Genomic DNA, 20,229 nt, shown 5'->3' with positions numbered 1-20,229 from the left:
CAGAGATTGCAGAGTCATAGGTTGATAATGCGCATGCGTGAGTATCACATACAGAGCAAACATGGCTGCGCTGCAGAAAAGTAAAGCTTGGTCTTTCCTTACCAAGTCCGTTAAAAGCGCACCATCGCGAGAAGGAATGCCAGGAAAATAAATATTTTTGACAACATAGAGCGATGGGCCACGAATAGGTCAGAAGTGAATTTGCAAACCACTAGTAGAAGATTTTTTATGAATCGGTAAGTTGACTGATTTTATAATTTTTTTTTAATTAGGCTACACCGATTTAATTTTATGGATGACATCCGCGCGCGCATTAGTTTTCGCCTGTTCTCAAAAAAAAAAAAAAAAAAAAAATCTCCGACGACTAGTCTCCACAGATCGTTTTTCTGTTCGGAACTTGCCGACTCATATTGTCGCAAAGCGCCGACTTGTCGTAAAACTCGTTTTAGACTACCTCAAAACCAAACTCCGCACAGTTAGATGCGCGTTACGTAAAGCGCAAAGACCTATGGGAAAGAGATTGCCTCAAAACATGCAAATTTTGCCATAAATGATCCAACATGGCGACCACACCACCAAAATACGTGAGCATAAAAGTTCAGAGGTGAAACTGAGGGATTGTTGTAGACTGGTACGCAATTGACGTTGGCCAGGCAGGTGGTGTAGGCCATACCGCAAAGCATCATGGGAATAAAAAGTCAGACCGTTTCATTTACGCAGAAGCTCGCACCGCGATCACATCCGGTCTGTTGGTCAACTGTCGTCACGCTGAACAACAGGCACTGTATTTATCCGATTTTTTTTGCATTTTACGAATGGTAAGTATCCCAGGCTCTCTTCGTAAAACTTTTCGATGCACATAGTTGTTTGAAGGTTAATAATATTGACACTTTTGTGTGATATTATTGAAATGTAATGGCTGAACGTACGTGTGTTGTTGAGCCTTGAGTTGTTTCCGGGTTCTTCCGTTAGTAATATTCGACGCTATTACGCATTATATGTATATATTGTTCAGTATTTAATAACCGAACTATATGACATGGTTCGTTACAATTACATTATTGATGGAAAACAAAACTTGGTGAAAATGGCGGCGTTTAAGCAATCCAACAACGAAATTCTTAAGTTCTATTTTATAATTAAATAATTATTTTCAGTATTCTTTGTCAACTTGTCGTTATAAAATGACTAGCGGGGTTATAATGTCATTACGTGGATACATCGTGATTCTGTTTTGTTTTGCCAGGTTAAACAATGGGCATTAATAGGCTGTACAGCGAGTTGCACAATGCTACATGCCAGTAAGACTAAATGAATTTAGTGGCAAAACTTTAGCAGTGGATGCATTTATTATATTGCACAAAGGATGTTGTAGCTGTTGCAGACAGCTTGCTATGAAAATACCAACAGATAGGTAAATTTATACTATTCTTGATTTTTTTTAAATATTATATTTTGTTCGTTTGAGCTGTAGTATTATCAGTGTGTATTCTATTCATTTTGCCATATTGTTTGTTATACTGGACTCGGTAAACTCCATAGCCATAAAGTTTATGTTGACTTGTACCTTCCTCAAAAGATGGGGGTAAAAAAAAATTGATACCTCAATAAATCAGAATAAATTATAACCACATGTATACAGGGAATGGATACATAAGAAGAAACACACATTTTCCCCCCTTTTTGCAGAGCTTTATCACATTTTAATATCTCCAAATTTAAATTATTGAATCAAAATCACTGCCTATCATTGATTGTTAGTGTTTTGGTCTTCCTATCCTTTGTTTGAGTCCGTGTATTTAGTTTGTTAAAAATAAATGGGTTAAATGTGCTGTTTCTGAATACCGAAGTATTAGTACTTTTCATGCAGTCGTCTGTTGAGTATCGAGTGCACCATGGAATGGCTATCTGTGTGTGGCTCGTATAGGTAGATCGTATAGTTGCAGGTAGGCTAAAGGAATAAGTGATAAATACATAGGCGTCATGAGGTATATGGTTTGACTGCTCACCAAGAACTCTGCTTTATTTACAATTAAAACTCACTTATATAATGTATTGGTATAGTTACATATAAAGAAGCTAAGAGGTAAATATTAATTAGTGAGTGGCCAGCTGCAAGGATTAAGGTGTGTGGCCAAAGATAAAGATTATATGAGCTTAGGATTAGTATAAACTCTTACTGGTACATAAACATTTATATAAACAATTTAAATAAAAGAATTGATTCCCAACTACCTGTGCATTACATTGATTGTTCATCAATTATTTTATATGTTCTTATTGCTAGATATGTCAAGTATTTCATGAATGTTGTACTGAATTTAAAGAATTTTGGTATTACACCATTAGTTGTATTCGATGGTCAGCCGTTTCCCGCAAAAGATGCTAAAAATGAGGAACGTAGAAGGTAAGTTATATCAATGCAATGTACCATTCATCAATGGTAGACCTGCTGCAGCAATATTCAGGATAAAATCCAAAATATTATTTTCTTTCATTAAAATAATAGCGTGTACCATTTTTTAATATGATTTTGATTTTTTTCCAAGAGAGCGTAGAATATCTGTGGAAAAAGGGATTGCCCTGTGGGAGCAAAAGAAATATACTGAAGCTATGCCCAATTTCTTGAAAGGTGTTACTATATCTGAAGAAATGGTGCAAGCAGTAATTAAGGTAAATAAATATTGTCTAAAATCATGACACAATGATTTAATGTTAGTTATTCTAAAAAAGGAAATTCTCATGATTAAAATTTCATATTTAAGACAAAGGTAATTTTATATGTTCATACATGCAACAAGTGATGTTGCCATTAGCTGGCTCTCTCTGTTATCATTATGTTAAGGCAGATTTGATGAAATTAAATATTTCTATTCATTTTCAGTCACTACGCAACCAAGACAGACTGTCATTGCTCCATATGAAGCAGATTCCCAAATGGCTTATTTATGTAAAACAGGTGTGGTCGATTGGTGTCATTACTGAAGACTCTGAGGTCATTGTATATGGTGCATCAAAGGTAAAAAAGATTTTAAAAAATGTGTCATTCCAATTACATTTACTGTTTATATTGCCTGGTTAAACAATCCAGAATATTAATGTTTTTTGAAATTGTTTGTTTGCAGGTTTTCACCAAGACTGATTTCAGTAGTGGAACCTCCTTTTTAGTTGAAGCTGACAAGTTACCCCAATGCTTCAATTTAGAGAACTGGACTTTTACAAAGGTCAGGTATATTTGTATCTTAGCTGGATGCGATTACTTACCATCAATTCCTGGCATTGGGATAAAGAGAGCAATAGAATTTGTTTACAAAATAAAAGAAAAGGATATTTTGCAGGTGAACGTTGTTTTATTTATTACATGTTATTATGTTGCTCTGGTACCAGACAGGTGACAGAAATGTTTGACTACATAGAAAAATGTTTAACTTGGTTACATTTTACCATTTGGGTTGTGGTATTTCTAGTATAATATTTTTTTACTTCATTTAGGCTATTCCTAGGATGAGATACTATTTGAATCGTCAGGTCAATATCCCGGATGATTACTTGATCAATTTCACTAAAGCAGAGAACACGTTCAAATACCATCTGGTATTTGATATGGCAACACAGTGTGTTGTACCACTTAATGATTACACGGATGGATTATCACATATCAACATGCCATATGCTGGAAAGTATCCTTTTTACTTTACCCATATTAGCTGTATTGGAAGTACATGTGCTAAAGTTATTAAAAATGTGTGTTTCAATAAGCACTAATTCTAGCAATAACAGATTTACAGCCATAGATCTATGAACAGTCCAGTTAGGTTCCCATAAGCATTTACCCTGTATCATAATTAATTTTACTTGTTCCTAAGCAGACTGAATATGGACCATTCTTAGCAATTAGTTTTAGCAGTTTTTATGTAATTAAAACCTTAATTTATCACCAGAATGCTAAATAAAGAAACGGCATTTGAATTGGCTGTAGGAAATTTGTCTAGAAGCAACTTGCATGTTTTGAATCAGTATACACCTCCAGATATATTTACCAAAGTAAGTCACTTATAAATTGATATGCTATTTTCTGTTAACATGTTCAATCTTTATTTGTATTCTGCATGTAACTTACAAAACTGAGAATCCTTTGTATTTCCTGTATTCCATGTATGAAATAATAATCTGCTTAGAATTATGTGTGGCCAATATATAAATATATGACGACATGTGTGGATGGGATTCTCACTTTATTGCAATTGGAAATGGGTTTAGCTAAATACCTATCAGTGTGTGCGTGCATGTGTGTTGGTGGGTGGATTTGTGAGTGTGTGTGCGTGTGTGTGTGTAGATATATATATCAAGTTATTTTCACTATTAGTTGTGAATCACAGACATCACATTAGCAGAATAAATAATTTAAAAAAAATTTCTTCCACAGGTTTGAAGAAAAGTTACACTTCTCAGAGTTGAAAGACAGATTTCATGGACGCTACCATGTTGCCCAATCTTCACACTTCAACTTAAAAAAGTTAAAATCCAAAGTATTCTTGGCATAGAACTTGCTTTGGTAAAAGCATCAGATGAAAGAGTTAATACCCTGACGTTACCCTGTGATATAGACTGTAATAAATTATGTACTGTCATTATACAGGAAGAAAGATACCTCCTTTTATGGGACTGGGAAATGTTACAAGAAGATTATCATGATGATGATAGGCAGTCAGACAGGGTATCTGACCAGTTTGGAACTCTAGATTTATATTCCGATGATTATTCAGAAATTAGGGCTAATCTGCACTGGCTCGGAAGGTTGTAAATGATTAGCTAGTTTGAATTTGCATAACAATACTGACAATGAACGTGCATTCAACGCCACAAGTTTTTTTGTTTTTGTAGCCAATCAGAATTTATCTTTCGAGCCAGTGCAGATCAGTCGAGAAATTAGTTCTACTACTGGTAGTAGTATCCAACAGTATCTTCAGATGCTGATACAGAAATAACTCACACACTTGCTTTCAAAGTGCTTGGTAGTGCATACAAACAATGTTACCAAAATATTCTTGAGGAAGGTTCTTTAATGTTAAACAACTCTGAAGAAGTACTAGCAAGAATAGTTAGTGAACCAACTAATCCTATCAATGCACAGGCTATTGCTGTACAACTTAATTTAGGTCATGGATGGGGAGTTGTAGGATACATACCAGACGAGTTGCTGGAATATATTCACCCATTGCTGAATACAAATAAAATTACAGCAGTTAAAGTTCAGCACATAAAATTTAAGGCAACATGGAAACGTATTGGCATGTATGCAAAACTCCTTATAACGCGCAAAGGTGCATGGGATCCTTTTGTTGTCAGAAGGAGTCAGTCTGTCATGTAAACTTAGATAGCACAATTTAGCCATATACATGCGATGCCAAGTTGTTTGTTTTGTTTTGTTTTGTTTGTTTTTTTTTGGGGGGGGGGGGCTATTGTGTTGCCTGAAGATAAGGGGATTCACCAGTTTAGTATTTGGGGGAGGATGACTGATTCCCGTCGTTGTTGGCATCACACATCAACTTTTCTCATTTTCGACATCTAGTCCAAATGTTTTACTCACAATGGGAGTCTTTGCAGTTGCCCCGTCTGTATGTTCCACCAATTTCTCAAGAACCATGTGTTGGTTTTTGATGAAACTTGGTGTGTACCGGTATATGCTCTGGACTGGTGTGCAGATTTGATTAGGTTTTGGTTGAAATCTGTACATATTAATTACCTGATTTTGATTTTTGGCTCAACGGACCATAGGTCCGCTGAGCCTATGGGATGGGTTTCTGTCCTGTGTCTGTCGTCCGTCTGTCTGTGCATGACTTCTTCTCAAAAACCGTCGAACCGTTTGACTCGATTTTTGGTGTGTGGCATGAGAAGTCGATCTGCCAAAAATGATGCAAATAAGCCCCCAAAAACTCTAAAATTTATTCTATGCTACTATGACACTAAGTGGTCTATAGTGCTGATGTTGATAGTGCATGTGCCTTGGGTTGTCCTCTATCAGTTTTGTTAATTTGGTAAGGAAATTTTCAATTTCCTCATTTTGGCGAATATTTTGAAATGGTCATTTTTGGTCAATAATTCTATTTTCGACTTCTTCAAAACCGGTTGCCTGAATGCTTTGATACTTGGTGTGTATGTACCTTGTGTTGACATCTACTAGATTTGTTCATCCCATGGCCATATCTTTAATTCTCTAATTTTGGCAAATATTTTTGTCATATTTGGTTAAAAATGGAATTTCAACTAACCACTATTTCCAATGCTTTGGTGTTAGGCATACATGTGTTTATTGACAACTTTGTGTGGTTGTTTGGCGATATTTCATTTAAAAATACAAATTGTTGACATCTTCAATTCAAAAATAGTACTTTTGACTTGTTCTTCAAACCAGTAGTCCAAATTCTTTGATACTTGGTACACATGTAGCTTGGATGACACTTCAATCAGTCAGTAAAAGTGGCCAAATTTATCAAAAATTTCAGAAATTCATGATTTTTTTTTATTACCTTCTCCTTTATGCACTACAATGGACAAAACTTGGGAAGATTATACAATGCCATATTGAAATTGTATGCTCACAGGGAGATATGTAATGTTTCCCATTTGTTCGTCATTCTCGCATAGCACATGGGGTTTCCAAGTTTTCTTTGATTGGTCTATTGTTATTGTAATGAAAACAACCACTCAAGATATTTAAATGTGTATAGACATGATTTTGGTGGAAAATTATGCAATTTGCCTAATTTACATACCAATATTTAGGCTATTTTGGTGATATCTTGAGAACCATTTAATGTTTTAATAAAACTTGGTGCATAGATGTGTTGGGGCAGTTTCCAGATAGTTTTTGGTGGAAATTTATGCAAATTATCTAATTTGCATATCAGCTAGTGAAATTCAAGCCATTTGGGAGCCATTCAACAAAACTTGGTATATACATGTATTACAAATTCAGATAATTGCAAATGTTATGTTCTTTTTAAGCTCTTTGATTCTAATTTTATTGAATATTTGTTATTTTTGTAAAAAATTCCACTTTTAGCATGTTTTATTGTCTCACTTTTGGGGTAATTGTCATATACAGCACTAATCTTTTGTACAATAGCCGTTGAGCAACAGGCCATTGGCCTATTATTGGTGTAGAACATTTGAAAGCTTGTTTGCAAGCATGATGTATCACTTGGACCAAAATATTAAATGAATGAGCTTGACCTGAATGTGAAAATTTGGCTATACAACACAAGACATGGACAGACAAATTGATTTTCACACATTCATTTACTGTGCAATACTTTATTTTCACTGGGATTTGATAGTAAATAACTGTATATGGTTCATTATTTTGTGTGTCAAACATTCATAAATGGAAAATAAAGAACGCATTAATGCGTATTTATTTTTATTAAAACTGTTGAACTTACAAAGTTGAGTTTACATGTCTTATTTAGATACCAGCAGTGCAACACCAATGGAGAGTTTTGGGTGCTCATGAAGATAAAAAGCACAATTAAATTCACCATTTTCAGGTATGAGAAAACACTTTACACTAAACTAACACTAGTTTATTCAACATTTAAATGCATGTTTGGCCTGCTAAATTGAGGCTGAAAGTTTCAACAAAATCTTACCAGATGTAGTTGGTGGTCAAGTAGACATTCATAATTTGAGATTTGCTTTTCAAACAAGCTTGGCAAATAATTGTTGTCTGCTACTATAGATGCATAATGTGATTCACATTATCAACATTTATAATACACGTACATACAGAAAATACATTTAATTTTTCATCCATAGCACTTCTGCAATGAATTCAATTTAAATTATGTCCAGTCCTTGTGACTACACTAAGGCTGATGGTTTTGGAGAACTAAAAAATGACCACCAAGAGATGAAATGAACAAATCTCAAACAAGGTCCAATGAGCAAATAAACAGAAAAGATGATAGAAATCACCTCTGTTTAATAAAGATAATCTGACCTCCCGCCCTCCTTTTCACGTGGAAGGTCACCCCAGTTTTTTATCTGACATGAAGCATCTCACTAAACATGAAAAAATAAGTTTGTTTGGGTAAGTTTATTTCACTGGTTTAAAAGCAACACATAGTTGTGATTTACAGATACTTTGGTGTGCCAGCTAGTGTAACATTTAGTGTTTCATGAAATAAAAACCAGGGTGACTTTCCTCAATGTAATGTAAAGAAACTCAAGATACATCCAGTACATTTTACACAATTTTCATTTTTGGGGGGGTCAGCATACCTTAGCACTTTTCCATTTTTCCCTACTGCCAAGGCAAGAAATATACACAATTACATTTGACGAATAGGGGGAGGTGGTAGGGGCTCTGGTCTATTGTGAAACTGTGCACGCACACTTAGTGTTCCCCTTTGTGGAAGATTTGCACGGTTTGCATGGAAAACTCCTGGATCTGCTCTTCTTGAAATTCGCACACGATCTAAACGTTCAACTCCTTTTTTTGATGGAGCATTAAATGAAGGAAGTGGACCTGTTTGGTATCTATCCTCATTCGCGCACCAGTAATAAAATGGTAGATCAGGGTCTACTTTTTTTCCAAACTCGTTGCATATTTTCCTGCAATGTAATAAAAGATTCAATTTAGTATCACTATTAACAAACTATTAACATAATTAGCCTATTTAACTAAATAATTTGGCTAGTTAATGTTCTATTCACAGCATTATATATTTATTTGTAAGTGCATGATATCATGAACAACCAAGCTTAAAATAACTTTCATAGGCAATTATGAGCTTTGAAATTCAGGCAAACATAATGTATTTTTCTGAGCGCCTGTGCATAGAATACAAATTAACTCAGCATAGCTATTATAATAGAAGAAGACAAAATAAAAGATTTCCTTACCTCCCCTTTTTTGTTGCTTTGTTCTGTAAGAAATTGCTGCTGCACATTTTCCCCAGAAATCTTCATTCTTTGTATTCGGCCATGAATCATCATTTTCTGTGCAATAATACAAAGAAATGAATTCCACTAGTGCAGCATCTTCTGCCTCAGTCCAGTTTCTTTTTTGGCTAGTGAGTGATATTGGTACCTAGGTAAAAGTTTAAAAAAATAATAATGTGTAAATATCTGTCATACTATTCACATACCTATTCACAGAATAACAATGCAATTAGTTTTTTCTTTTCTACACTTACAAATTCATCATCTTTGAAAAGAGATTTCCTGGAAATATGAGAAGCCCTCTGTCTTTTATGCTTTCTTGGTGTAGGGCTGTGGTCTATTGGATGGGCACTATACAAAAATCAATTTCAAAATAAATGTACATTCAATATCAACACAATCTGATTAAAATTTAATCTATTTTTTTTTTTTTTTGCTGTAATGTGACCACAAAATTATTATGCTTTACTTTTGCTGCCAGGCAAGTAAACAAATGAGAGTAATTAAAACAAAACAAAATAAGATAAGTAAATTTATTTGATTTTTCCAAAATGATCTACTAAAATCTGCATGAGACGAATTCTAAAAAGTTTTCGGAACAAAATTGACACTGATTTGAAAGAAAAATAGCGAAAAAATGAAAATTTATGTATTGTCTGTATAGACGTAAAATTATTGCTAAAAATGTTAAGCTTCCCGACAATGTACTGACCGTAAAAAACTGACATAAACGATCCTTTATTTCTAAGACTTTCGAGGGGGTAATTAGGGGTTAATTTGCACCAATTGAAAGTTTAAAGTGTTAACGAAACAGGCATATTATTTCAATGTTAACCCATCTTGTTAAAATTTATATCGACACGAAATTTGACGTTGCAAACCAGTGAGGTGGAAATAAAAGAAAGATGTTCCCGCCAAAGATCTTGCCAATAAACGCGATTTTCAGAAAGTTTCGACGCGAGTTTACCAACGAAAATCGCAGCATGGGAAGAGACGACTATGTGGTGTCGATATTTAACAAAAATACATAAAACATGCACATTTATAAAAAATACGAGCCACTTACGTTCCACGCTGCAAAACACTTTCACGACTGGTCGCCATCTTGTTGTGAGTCAGAAAAAGACCGACAATAGAGGGCGCAGCGCATGGCCTACACCACCTGTTGGCCAGGGATGTTGTGTTAGCTATTTATAGCCTCGGGGTGATTCGGGTTAACTCGGGGTACTTCGTGGGGTTGACGCAGACGACGTTGTAGCATTTGTTAGTTACCGATAATAAATCTGGATATTCACCATTATCCTGGAAGTGATCTGAGTTATTTGATAACACCACATGGTGTCAGAAGTCAACGTTCCCACGAGACCCCGAATTGGATGAAATTATTTGCTGTCAAAGAATAATTCATCGTTGGAAAATTACTCGACTGTCCTGGACGAAAGTGACGTCCATCATCTGGCGGTAAAGTTGCTAGTGTTATTATATTTATATATTACGTGACTTGCTACTTTCTGAAGCTAAACGCAGCAACTGGGAAGCGATCTAATCATATATCAAGTATCCTAGTCACAATTATTCAGTGATTATTCATAATATTACTTGCGAGAAGCCAGCGGACAATCTCGATTCGTGAGGTCAATGAACTCTGACCCGTGTACGCTCGACTAGAGAAATCACCCACCGAAGTTAGTTTTGAGGTGATAGTGTGATCGAATATGGCTACCCAGTTTCAAATAACCCCTCCAGAACAGTTTTCATTCAAAGGGGAAAATTGGGAAGCATGGATGAAGAGATTCGAGCGTTTCCGCTCTGCTAGTGACCTTGGTGATAAACAGCAATCCGTACAAATAGACACACTGATCTACTGTATGGGGAACCGTGCAGAGGAAATTTTCAACAGTTTTGAATTTCCTCCAGCCCCTGAACCACAAGAAGGAGAACAGGCAGTAGCTTGGCCAAAATACTCTTCAGTGAAAGAAAAATTCAATGATCACTTCATAGCCAGAAGAAACATAATCTATGAACGGTCCAAATTTAATAAAAGGAAACAAAGAGAAGGCGAGACAGTAGATGAATTTATTACCGGCTTATACCATTTAGCAGAACATTGCAATTATGGTAATCTGAAAGAGGAATTGATCAGAGACCGTATTGTAGTTGGAATTCGTGACAAGAAACTACAAAGAAAGCTGCAACTGGACAGTGATTTAACCCTAGAAAAGGCCAAGACTTCAGCAAGGCTGAGTGAACAAATTGAGAAAGAACATGAACAAATGACTAAAGAAGATGATGACTCAAAGCAAGACAAAGCGGATATTGATGAAGTCTCCTACAAATATCAGAAAAAGTACAGATCAAAGTACAAACCATCTAAGAACACAAAACAGAGGTGTTTTAGGTGTGGAAATGGACCACATCATTTCAAGTATTGTCCAGCTAAGTCCAGTTCATGTAATAAGTGTGGCATAGTAGGCCATTGGGCAAAATTCTGTATCTCTAAGTCTGAAGGCAAACCAATGAAAGTTAATAAGTCACATGTTCAACATGTTACAAATGGAATTGATCACCTAGGCAGTACATCTAGTGATTCTAATTCAGATTCCTCAGAGACTGAGGCCTCGGCTAATATAAGTTATGCATTCTTAGGTAATGTTACTGCTAATGGGCAATTAGACTCCATTTGGAATATAGCACTGGATGTCAATAAGTGCAAGGTTAATTTTGCTATAGATACAGGTGCTGATGTTACTATTTTACCAGAAAGTGTGTACTCAAGTTTCGACCTTGGAGTTAAACTTAGTAAACCAGATAGATTCTTATTTGGTGCTAATAAGTCAAAGTTAGATTGTGTAGGGAAATTTACGGCTAGATTGAACGCCAATAATACTAAGTCAAATCAAACCGTGTATGTTGTCAAAGAGTGTCAGAAAGCTTTACTAGGCAAGCCTGCTATCCAGGCACTCGATGTAGTGAGAATCATCAATAATGTACAGGTTGAAAACCGACACCCACAGTTGTTTTCTGGGTTAGGGGTGATGAAGGGTGAATATGACATAAAGGTTGACAAGGAATTTATTCCATATGCTGTCAATGCACCCAGAAAGGTATCATCAGTTCCTCTATATAGATTGATAAAACAGAAATTACAAAAGTTAGAACAGGATGATGTAATTTTCAAAGTCAGTGAACCCACTGAATGTTGTGCCCCTATGGTACCAGTACCCAAGAAAGATAAGAATGGAAATATAGTAGATGTTAGAATTTGTGTAGATTACACAAAATTAAATAAGTATGTGAAAACTGAGAAGTATATGATCCCCAGTGTTAATGAAGTTCTGAGTAGGCTCCCTGGTGCTAAAGTTTTCAGTAAACTGGATGCTAATTCTTGGTTCCACCAAATACCATTAACCCAGCCATCACAGCTTCTCACCACATTTATCACTCCATTTGGCAGATATGCATATCGTAGAATGCCATTTGGGATTACTTCAGCTCCTGAGCATGCGCAAAAGCGAATGTCTCAAATTTTAGATGACCTTGAGGGAGTGGAGGTCTTTATTGATGATATTTTGATTCACGGGCCAAACCAAGCTGTACATGATTCTAGGCTTGAGGAGGTGCTGGCACGATTAGAGGAAGCGGGCATGACTCTAAACAAAACTAAGTGTGAAATTAGTCGTCGTATGGTTCATTTTGTCGGACATATTGTATTAGAAAATGGCATCGAACCAGACTCTGAAAAATTCAAAGCATTAACTGATATGCCATCTCCAGAAAATATTCACGATGTACGCAGATTCCTGGGCATGGTGAACCAATTTAGCAAATTCTCCCCAAAGTTGTCAGATCTCACCCATCCAATTAGAGAGCTATTACAAAAGGACACCTTATGGTCTTGGGATGCTAACCATGAAAGGGCATTTAATGAAATTAAAGTAGTGTGCGTAAATAGCCCATGCCTTGCTCTGTATGATCCTAAATTGGAAACAAAAGTTGCCAGTGATGCTTCAAAAATTGGTTTAGGGGCTTGTTTGTTTCAAAAGCAAATTAACGGGGAGTGGAAGTTAGTTTTCTGTGCATCAAGATCAGTTTCAAAAACTGAACAAAATTATGCCCCTATAGAAAGGGAGGCACTAGGGGTCACTTGGGCATGCGATACATTCGCAAATTTTCTGATTGGTCTCAAATTCAAAATTGAAACAGACCACAAACCTCTTGTGCCCCTTTTTGGACAAAAAGATTTGAATGAGCTCCCACCTAGAATACAGCGATTTCGAATTAGATTGATGAGATACCATTTTGATAGATTTCATGTACCAGGCAAAGATCTCATTGTACCAGATGTCTTATCCAGAGCTCCCTGTGCCATTAAACCAGATAAAGAAAGTAAACAATTGCGTAGAAAAGTTAAATCATATGCTTCTAATGTTGTAAGTCAACTTCCAGTCACATCCTCTTATTTATCAGCCATATCGCAAGAACAGCATAGTGATGCAGTGTGTTGTAAATTGATTGAGTTCTGTAAATATGGGTGGCCAGATAGACAATTGCTATCAGGCACTCTAAAAGCATACTATCCATTTCGAGCAGAAATTAGTTATGTTGATAAAATCTTGATGAGAAAGTCTAGGATTATTATTCCTAGCTCAAAAAGATTAGATGTTTTAGATATGTTACATGAAGGTCACCAGGGGATTGTTAAATGTAGAGAGCGGGCCAAGTGTTCTGTATGGTGGCCAGGTCTTAGTGGTCAAATTGCCGATTTAGTATATAAATGCAAAACTTGCATACATCACAGCCCAGACGTGATAGAACCCATGATTCCCTCAGACTTCCCTGAACGGCCATGGCAGAAAGTGGCTGCAGATTTGTATTTCTTAAAGAACACCACATATCTCCTGGTTGTGGATTATTACTCAAGATTTGTAGAAGTTGCTAAATTAGAGGACACATCAAAAAGTAGTGACATAATAGTTCATTTACAATCTATGTTTGCCCGACACGGGATACCCGATGAATTGAGATCAGATAATGGACCCCAGTTCTCAAGTTGGGAATATAAAACCTTTGCTGAGAAATATGGGTTCATGATTGTGACCAGTAGTCCAATATATAGCCAGTCAAATGGAGAGATTGAACGGGCTGTCAGGACTGTTAAGCAGCTTATAAAAAAATCAGCGGATCCATACTTGGCATTAATGGCATACCGGGCAACCCCATTCTGGTTAAGGACATGCAGTCCCATGGCGAGGTTGTGCATAAATTGCGTGAACCTAGGTCTTATGAAGTAGCTATGCCCCACAGGGTGATTCGTAGAAATAAGAAGTATTTAGCTCCATGTGGTCATGAGGATGACCTCCCACCACAAATTGAGGTAAATGGAAAATCTGAAACCACAGTTCAGGGAGCACCATTGACCATGGGGACTGAAAAGCAAAATGTGGTACACAGACCCCAGCCTGAATCATCTACTCTGCAAGAATCAAACTTTACTGAATATAGAACCAGATCAGGCAGAGTCATTAAACCTCCCAAGAGATTAGATTTGTAATTCTTTTGACTTGCAATTACTGTATTTCTTCAGATAGTTTCGATTTTTGCCAGCCTTATTGGCATTAATGTGTTGTATTTTTGAAGTTGTTCGCATTGTACTGAAATTGTACTTTATGGTGAGTTTGACTTGTAAGGGGGATGTTGTGTTAGCTATTTATAGCCTCGGGGTGCTTCGGGTTAACTCGGGGTACTTCGTGGGGTTGACGCAGACGACGTTGTAGCATTTGTTAGTTACCGATAATAAATCTGGATATTCACCATTATCCTGGAAGTGATCTGAGTTATTTGATAACACCACAAGGGAGACGTTTACACAGCTATACGAGAGGTCGGTAGCGGCATGCGAGTTTCGCCCAGACAACTTTGAGAACATATTGTCCAGAGTGGCTGTCCCGCGTTTCTTCTGCAATGATGAGAGAAATGGGAGGTGTATGGTGGCCTAAAAGTCGGTCAGGCGACAAATCAGTTCGGTTGCTTTGTCCGCATTAAAGTCGACAAAACTGCAACAAAGGCAAGCAGAAGCTCCTTGGCCGAAGTCCCCTTATTATTATTTTTTTCATTTTCTGATTCAGATAATTTGCTTGCACACACATTCAGTAATATTTTGATCATATGACCCATTTTCTTCAAGACACATGTACATACTAATTTTCTGCATCCAAATTTTTGTTGACTCTCCGTTGGTGTTTTTTTTTCAATATCGAGCCTCTTATAATTTGTTACATAGTTGAAGTAGTTCTTGAGCATTTGTGTCTACACTTAGTCTATCTGAAGTGTCACTTTAAAAGCTGTAGTTTGAATGTCAAAGAAGTTAATTTCCAGGTTGCTGTTGACAAACTTATTGTTCATTTTTAATTATTTATTTTTTTCAATACAACACAGTAAGTTTTTCTTTATTATTGAGTTGATGTGTATGCCTTTGGCAAAGCTAACATCTGCCTTATCCTCTTGCCTTTTCAAAATCAAAAGTGATGATACCTGTGACAGTAATACAGTACGAAATGTGTACATCAGCATGTGCCTCCTACAAATTAAGACTTGTTTTTTTGATACACTGTGGTTAAATTCGTAATAATAGCTCCGTAGTCCTGTTGTTTTAGCAGCATTTTTTAGTTTTTGCAGAATTTTTTTTTTTCGCCCTCTCGCATTAGTTTTGGGGTCTTCAGAGGATGTCATCCATAAAATTAAATCAGTGTGGCCTTATTGTTCGTATATTATTGTTCGTATATTGTTGTGAGCTTTGTTAGTGAGTGCATGTTTTCTTTGTGTAACCATTTTAATTCCTTCCGAGGAGTTTTAAGCGTTCTTTAATCAATTGAAATTCATACGCGGAAATATATTTGTTTTGTTTTTGCATTATGAATTCAATTTTATCGCGTCGTATTCCATCTAGGACTAAGGCTCTCGATATTGGCAGACTATCACTCATTGATATTTCACATTCACTTTAATAATTCGTTGTTTACATTTATCGTTACTGTTCAGTGGCAACAGTCAGTCGTCAGCCAGTTACCAGTCACCGAAATATGTGGCACCGACAGGACAGTAGTTGTCTATTGAGCGACTGCCCAAACCGACCGTAGACTGACATGTTTTTGAAGTTTGAATCGTGTGTGTTAATTTTGGTGTTTGAGATGAGAATATTCTGTTTTTGCTTTTTATATTGTCAAGTTACTGATTGTTGATCTAAATGTTATTTTTATTGTCTACCATCACATGTACATATTATTTATTCACCGATCCATGTGCTTTTACATGGGTTGGCAGGGACAGTTTTAGGTGGCTTGCAGCTGCAGTTTAAATTCTGTATTCAAAGCAAAAAAGTCAAAGCTGAATAAATGAACTGGCAAGCCAGAGTATGATGTTGTTGCCTGGTAACATTATTATGAAAAATATAATATTGCTTTTAAGGCACAATGCTTTTTTTGGACTATATTTTCCTATTCAATTTGTGTTTAAATCCTACATTGTTATTAATAGATGGTTTTAATGATGGCCTCATCACATCACTGGAACATGCTGTCTCAGTTTTAATGAAAATAAACTAATCTTACTTTTTAATTTATTTTTTTCAGACAATATATATTCAGCAATAAAGCATATGGCATACTGCTAAGATTCTTACCAAGAAAATTATCAAAGTAGGTAGTCTAGTACAAATTTCTGTCTGTCTGACCGTGAGTGTTTGCCAAATCTCGTTCAACCACTATCTTTTGAGTTGCAGGATGATTGGCATGAAACTTGAAGCGCAGCTGCTATATCATGATCACATGGCTTAATTAGATGTTAGTACCAATCTATGCATGTTAATTAGCTAATTTACATAGTTTTACTAATCAATCAGTTTTCACAAGGGCAGTCCATGTTTGTGTCTGTGTATGCGTGCATCTATATCTATATATAGCCATATCTCCAACATGCTTAGACAGAACTTTACACATATATTATACTAGTATTGAACAATTATGTTAGATCCAATTCTAATTAGGTGATTACTATAAAAATTTGACAGATATATTTATATGCTATGATCTTCCAACCACATGCTGTAATCTCCATCCTCCCATCTTATACTGTGATCTGCCCTATCTATGTGATGATATCCTCATCCTACCAATAATACAAACAGGGACTATGTCATCGACAATGACTTGTGTTCAATAATGGTTTAATGTGCATGGTAATACTTTGTTTCAATGACTTCTCCTGGACAATAGTTCTCCTTTTTGTGCCCTGAAATGGAAATGCATCCAAATAAAGACAGAAATTGCAGACAGTTTTATAATTGTTTTCATTACAGGGTATATTACTTCAAGCTGTCAATGGACACGAGTGGACCTAGACATGAGTGCCAACAGAAGAAGCTAGTGGTGATGGAGAGTGGTTGCAGAGAGGAACCAAGGCATATTGTGTTTGAAGAAGATACCTTTCTACTTGAATGCAAGGTGAGTTTAACAATCAAGATATTTTGAACAGGTCTATATGTTATTAAAAGGAAATTGTATTGATGATGAAACTATAAAATCACTTTTTTTTTACTACATTTACAGGGAGATAGGTGAGCTCGAAACATTTCAACAGCAGATATTGCAATATGCCAGTAAATGGTTAGCATGTATTCACCCTCCCAGTTTATAGAGCAAGAAACCCTCTTGCAGCAATCGTCCACAATGTGCATTACAATAGAGAAATCAAGAGAAAACAGAATGGTGAGTACAAAATTAAATTTATATGTCCCCGTCGAACTTGGTCCTAAACTGCACGTCACTTTTTTAACTCCGCTGTTGACAAAGTCAACTACGTGGAGCTCTTTATATTACTGATTGTCTGGCGTCTGTAGCCTGTCGTCAACATTTTACATTTTTGCCTTGCCCGTAGTGTAGTGTAATATGACTCAAGTAATTTGTACCTTATCAGTTTCAAATTTATATATGTTATAAACAAAAGTGTAAGGATAACAAAGTTCAATATTGGTGCACTTTACATGCATAATTATGGAGTAATTATTGTAGTGCACAAACAAATTCCAAGTTCTACAGGTCCCGTAAATCATCTAATTAATGGCTGACACAGTGAATAGATTACACCAGGAAGTCATCCTCTCGCCAATGCGTCCTTCCACACTAATTGAACAAAAGTCTGTTTTCTGAATCACGACTCTTTATTCCATATAAAGAATGTAGAATGAGGATTAACTGAAACAATAATAAATACATATATAATAATAAAATAAAGTAAATGTAGAATGTCTCTTCCAAGTAACATAATATCCATATGCATGCATGGACAAGCGTAAGTTCCATAAATAGCTCTGAAAAATACAGTACAACTATTACACAATGGTTTTACTGAAACCAACAAAGTTTTTTAACATAAAACTATGTAAAATAAATGAATAAGTATCATCAAACTTAATTAAATCTACACTGAAGTCTTGGTTGTTCTGGCTATAGTTTTCACTTGAAATCAATAAATGGAGCAGTAAACAGTAGTTTTTTTCACGTTAGAGATCTCGGCATATGCTGAGACTTGGGACAGAGTTGGCACTTGATCTCGATCCTGATAGATGCTTGGGACTTAAACTCTGAACGTGCCGAGATTTGCTGCCTGAATGCTCGGCACGAGCCGCAATCACGCCCTCAGTGGTAAATTTAGGAGAACATATACTAGTAAATCTGCATTCCTGTCATCGTCATTTCATACTACCGTAAAATCTGTATTAGAAGCTGCATCCCCAATAGAAGCCGCACCCATTCTTTTTGAACAATCGAGACCCAAAAATTCACCAGGTCGCATATGTTTAGATGCTCTTATAGAAGCCGCATCTCCTCTGTTGCATTGTACCATTTTAATAGAAGCCGCAGCTTTTAATACAGATTTTACAGTAGTATGAAAAGACGTTGACAGGAATGCAGATTTACTAGTATATGGTCGGATGATGTAGTAATGAATGAAATGAATGCAGTACCGTCGTCAGTGACATATATTTTTGTGCTTCTGCAACCGCTATTTTCTTGCAATGCTACATTGATTTGGACAAATAGTTGTTTTTCGGTTCTTCTTTGTCGTTCATGTGCACGATGACTCATAATAAATACCACAACAATAAATGGATATAATTTCAGTAGAGCAATTATTATTACAAGTAACCTGTAGAATGCTGTGTGGGTAATATTTTTATATTGAATTTTGTTGCATTTGCAGCAAATAGTTACCAAACAATGAGAAATCTATAGGATTGGATTTACCTCTCAGCTGGCTTCACATGCATAGTTCAAGACTGCCTAATCGGTGCTTATACCAGGATTTAGTTACAGCACCTAGACGGTCTGTGACAGCTTCATGTCCCGAGTAATCTCAAGAAATTGACATTACAATAGAAAATAAAAGACTGACACTCTCATGCAATTAATAGCAAGTGAGATTCCAGGGATTGAAACATAGATTTTAAAGTCACTGATGTAGGCAATGAATAACTTCAAGTTGGCATAAAGACGAGGTAGTTTATTTAACCAGTGATGAACTAGAAGCTGAAATTATAATTAAGTTCGTTGTCATATAATTTGTTTATTTCAAATTTTCCTGAAGTCAAATAGAATACATTGGTGAATGGAAGTTTTGGGGGTGTAGTTTACACTGTGTATGGAGTGGTATGGTTGGGTGTCATATAATTTGTTCATTTCCAACTCTCATGAAGTCACATAGAATTTCACTTAATTTATTTTCGTGTTCAAGCATTAACGTGTGAATCCAATTTTCACTGTGTTGTGTCAAGTCTCAATATGAGGGAAATGGCATGTTCACTGGAATTTATTTTAGCGGGAAAATGTTTACAGTGAAAATGAAGTATTTCACATTATTGCATATGTACTGCAGTTTATTTTAATTCGTCCCTGAAATCAAAATCGGTATTTTCACACCAAATATGCAAATGAGGTATGAGAGCAAACAAAGTTGTCTTTTCAAGAGTAGCGTTTTTCGAGACATAGCAGAGATAAACTATATTTAGAAGTACGATATTTTACCCTTGGGTACATGAATATACTTGCCGAGTGAAATAAAATTTGAACAAATGCCAAATGAACCATACCCTACATTTCTATGATTAAAAGGCACGGACGTAGCTCATTCTAGTCAGCTTGAGTGTGGGCAACAATTTACTGTTTTTTATGTCTATTTTCATTACCGAGAAAATGGACCCCAACGTTGGGGTAACTTTTCCCCAGCGAC

At 36.0% G+C, this 20,229-nt stretch overlaps 3 protein-coding genes across 3 annotated transcripts; 2 read left to right on the top strand and 1 right to left on the bottom strand.

Annotated features, from left to right (window-relative positions):
• Positions 1–556: 556 nt before the first annotated feature.
• On the top strand, positions 557–7,448 carry LOC100373812 (exonuclease 1-like). The gene is made up of 9 exons (XM_085496310.1): positions 557–818; positions 1,247–1,414; positions 2,288–2,407; positions 2,550–2,673; positions 2,885–3,019; positions 3,126–3,338; positions 3,493–3,680; positions 3,942–4,044; positions 4,427–7,448. The coding sequence occupies exons 2-9, from the start codon at positions 1,296–1,298 to the stop codon at positions 4,430–4,432; spliced, it is 1,008 nt and encodes a 335-aa protein (XP_085352436.1). The 5' UTR covers positions 557–818; positions 1,247–1,295; the 3' UTR covers positions 4,433–7,448.
• On the bottom strand, positions 7,407–10,106 carry LOC146725890 (uncharacterized). Its single transcript, XM_085496311.1, has 3 exons — positions 10,013–10,106; positions 8,908–9,094; positions 7,407–8,616 (listed from the first exon to the last, which is right to left on the bottom strand). Exons 2-3 carry the CDS (start codon positions 8,952–8,954, stop codon positions 8,334–8,336), a joined length of 330 nt encoding a protein of 109 aa, XP_085352437.1. The 5' UTR covers positions 8,955–9,094; positions 10,013–10,106; the 3' UTR covers positions 7,407–8,333.
• On the top strand, positions 9,024–17,706 carry LOC146725889 (uncharacterized). Its single transcript, XM_085496308.1, has 5 exons — positions 9,024–9,077; positions 10,292–10,407; positions 16,575–16,640; positions 17,300–17,444; positions 17,550–17,706. The coding sequence occupies exons 1-5, from the start codon at positions 9,024–9,026 to the stop codon at positions 17,559–17,561; spliced, it is 393 nt and encodes a 130-aa protein (XP_085352434.1). The 3' UTR covers positions 17,562–17,706.
• The last annotated feature ends 2,523 nt before the right edge of the window (positions 17,707–20,229 follow it).

Source organism: Saccoglossus kowalevskii, unplaced genomic scaffold (genome assembly GCF_978046115.1).
Source record: "Saccoglossus kowalevskii unplaced genomic scaffold, keSacKowa6.1 SCAFFOLD_111, whole genome shotgun sequence".
NCBI lineage: Eukaryota > Metazoa > Hemichordata > Enteropneusta > Harrimaniidae > Saccoglossus > Saccoglossus kowalevskii.
Note: the sequence above shows the minus strand (reverse complement) of the source record. Positions and strands in the feature narration are given on the sequence as shown.